Source organism: Nannospalax galili, unplaced genomic scaffold, assembly GCF_000622305.1.
Source record: "Nannospalax galili isolate Female #2095 unplaced genomic scaffold, S.galili_v1.0 scaffold328, whole genome shotgun sequence".
In the NCBI taxonomy this organism is placed as follows: Eukaryota; Metazoa; Chordata; class Mammalia; order Rodentia; family Spalacidae; genus Nannospalax; species Nannospalax galili.
This window is the reverse complement of record NW_008358342.1, coordinates 954968-957673: the sequence shown is the minus strand read 5'-3', so window position 1 is coordinate 957673 and position 2706 is coordinate 954968. Positions and strand designations below refer to the sequence as shown.

At 38.5% G+C, this 2706-nt stretch overlaps 1 protein-coding gene across 4 annotated transcripts in view; it reads left to right on the top strand.

Moving 5' to 3' along the window:
• Nucleotides 1-2706, top strand: part of Rbm27 (RNA binding motif protein 27) — a 102497-nt gene that overhangs the window by 76581 nt on the left and 23210 nt on the right. For all 4 annotated transcript variants that reach the window (XM_008821640.3, XM_008821638.3, XM_008821639.3 and 1 more), the window contains one exon: nt 1784-1903. In XM_008821640.3, coding sequence (XP_008819862.1) covers nt 1784-1903 — 120 coding nt within the window. The remainder of the gene's footprint in view (nt 1-1783; nt 1904-2706) is intronic.

Sequence of the window (2706 nt, the reverse complement as noted above, 5' to 3'; positions counted from 1 at the left end):
TTGGTCTTTTTGAGACAGGGTTTCCCTGTAGCCCCAGCTGTCCTGGAACTCACTATGTAGACCAGGCTGGCCTCGAACTCACAAGAGAGCCACCTGCCTCTGCCTCCTGAGTGCTGGGATTAAAGGCATGCGCCACTACGCCTGGCATGATTTCTTAAATAATTTTAAAGGAAGAAAAAGAAATGGAAAGAGAACCTAACTATTAAGGAGACTTTAAAGAGAAATATCCAGTTATATTATGTGAGCTTTAATAGCTCCAGTTCAAATGGGAAGCACAAAGTGAAGGTAAGAAAGAATGATTATACCAGGTATGGTAGTGCATGCCTGTAATCCCAGCACTCAGGAGGCTGATACAAGAAGATCCTAAATTCAGTGCCAACCTGGTTTCCTAATGAGAACCTATCTGGAAAAGTAAGTAAATTAATTTAAAAATAAGAAGTGAGGTGCTTTTAAGTGTTATGATGGTGTGGTAGTTTTGTTGGGAGAAAGAATCTGTCTTTTAGAGATAAAACTGAAATATAGGTAAAATAAGGTGCTTATGATAAGACTATAGTAGTTGGAGATACAAGATTTTGGTTTTTGTGGATTTTCAAAAATTATTTTTAAAATAAAAATATTTTGTCTGTATGTATAACATGTATGTGCTTAGTGCTTTCAGAGGTCAGACAGTTGTAAGCTGCCATGTGGGTGCTGGGAACTGAACCAGGGTCCTCTTTAAGAACAGCAAGTGCTTTTAACCTCAGAGCCATTTCTCTAGTCCCTTTTTTTGTGTTTTTAAAATATTTTATTCTTTGGGAAGGGCTGTTTAGTAATTTTCATGGTTTGGAAAGTTATTTGTATTTCTGGCAGTGTTTCTTCATGATTGTGGAATGATCTTGATTTTTTTTTTTTTTTTTTTTTTTTTTTTTTTTTTTTTTTTTTTTTAAAAAATGTAGCCCCAGCTGGCCTGGAATTCACTATGTAGATCAGGCTGGCCTTGAACTCACAGAGATCTGCCTGCCTCTGCCTCCCAAGTGCTGGGACTACAGGCGTGTGCCGTCACACCCGGTGAATGATCTTGATTTTTATCTTGATCTGTCACAGTTACAGGAGCAGCTTTGTCTGATGCTGACAGTTTGTGGCGTTGTTAGGTTGGTAGCTGATGGATCAGATCCTAAGGGTTAGGGGATGCTATTCTTTTTCTCATAATTAAAATTTAAAAGGAAGAAAAATGTGGGATAATATTCAGAAACAGAATGTTATTACTAAAAAATATTTTCTAATCTTTTGAGCAACAATTGTGTTTATAAAGAACTAGCTTTTATAGATGAGAATTTTAAATATATAAAAAATGAGTGCACCTGTGTCGTGCAATGCTGCAGAGGTCAGCAGAAGGCATCATATTCCCCTGGAACTAGAGTTAAGGACAGTTTGTAGCCGCCGTGTGGGTGCTGGGAATCAAACCCGGGTCCTCTGCAAGAGCAGTCAGTGCTCTTAATTGCTGAGCCATATTTTATTATTTGTATTTTATGTATATCAGTATATTGCTTGCATGTATATAAGTGCACCCATGTTGTGCAATGCCTGCAGAGGTCAGAAGAGGGCATGGGATTCCCCTGGAACTGGGGATATGTGTGCTGTGATTTGAACCCAGGCCCTCTTCAAGAGCAGCCAGTGCTCTTAACCACTGGTCATCTCTCTAGGCCTAACTTAACTCCTGTTTAGAAACAGTCATTATAAAAATGATCTTAAGCATTTTAAAGATTTCATTTAATATAATCACATGTTTCTTTGTATTTTTTAGATATTTTCAACTCCAGGCCATCCAAAAACAATTTACAGCTCCTCAAACTTAAAGGCACCTTCAAAACTTTGTTCAGGGTCTAAATCTCATGATGTTCAAGAAGTTCTTAAAAAAAAACAGGTAATAGTTTCTATTCTTCTTGCCTCTTAAATTCAGACCAGGCTGGCCTTGAACTCGCAGAGATCCGCCTGTCTCTGCCTCCCCAGAGTACTCCGATTAAAGGTGTGCACCACCATGCTGGGCAACTATTGAATTCTTAAGCGACCTGTTAAACTCTTAACATCTTTATTTTGTGTTGCTATAGAACTATAAAATATGCTCATACTTCTTCCTCCATTAATAGACACTTGTAAAACAGAGAAAATACACAAACACAAAATATGTTTACTTTCAGTTGCCCCACTAAATAAAAGAAAGCTTTTCTTTGTTGTTGTTGCTGAATATTAAACCAAGGGTCTTGCACACATTAAGCACATGCTGCACCACTAATACTGTTTTCTAAATCATCTTCTTTTTTCATCCAACAGAGAAAAGCAATTTTCTTTTTCTTTTTTTGGAGGGTGGGGGTAGGTGATGCTGGGGCTAGAACCCAGAGCCTGGTACATGCTAAGTACTCTACCACTGAGCCATACCCTCATCCCAAAGCAAAGACTTTATCTCCGTGTTTTCTTGTCCAGTTCCTTTTTAGTTGTTTAAAATTTTAATTTAATTTTACTTTTTTTTTTTTTTTTTTTTTAAAATATGAGTGTATTGCCTGCATGTATATGAGTGCACCCGTGTCGTGCAGTGCCACGGAGATCAGAAGAGGGCCTCAGATTTCCCTGGAACTGGAGTCAAGGACAGTTCGTGGCTGCCATGTGGGTGCTGGGAATCGAACCTGGGTCCTCTGCAAGAGCAGTCAGTGCTCTTAATCTCTGAGCCAT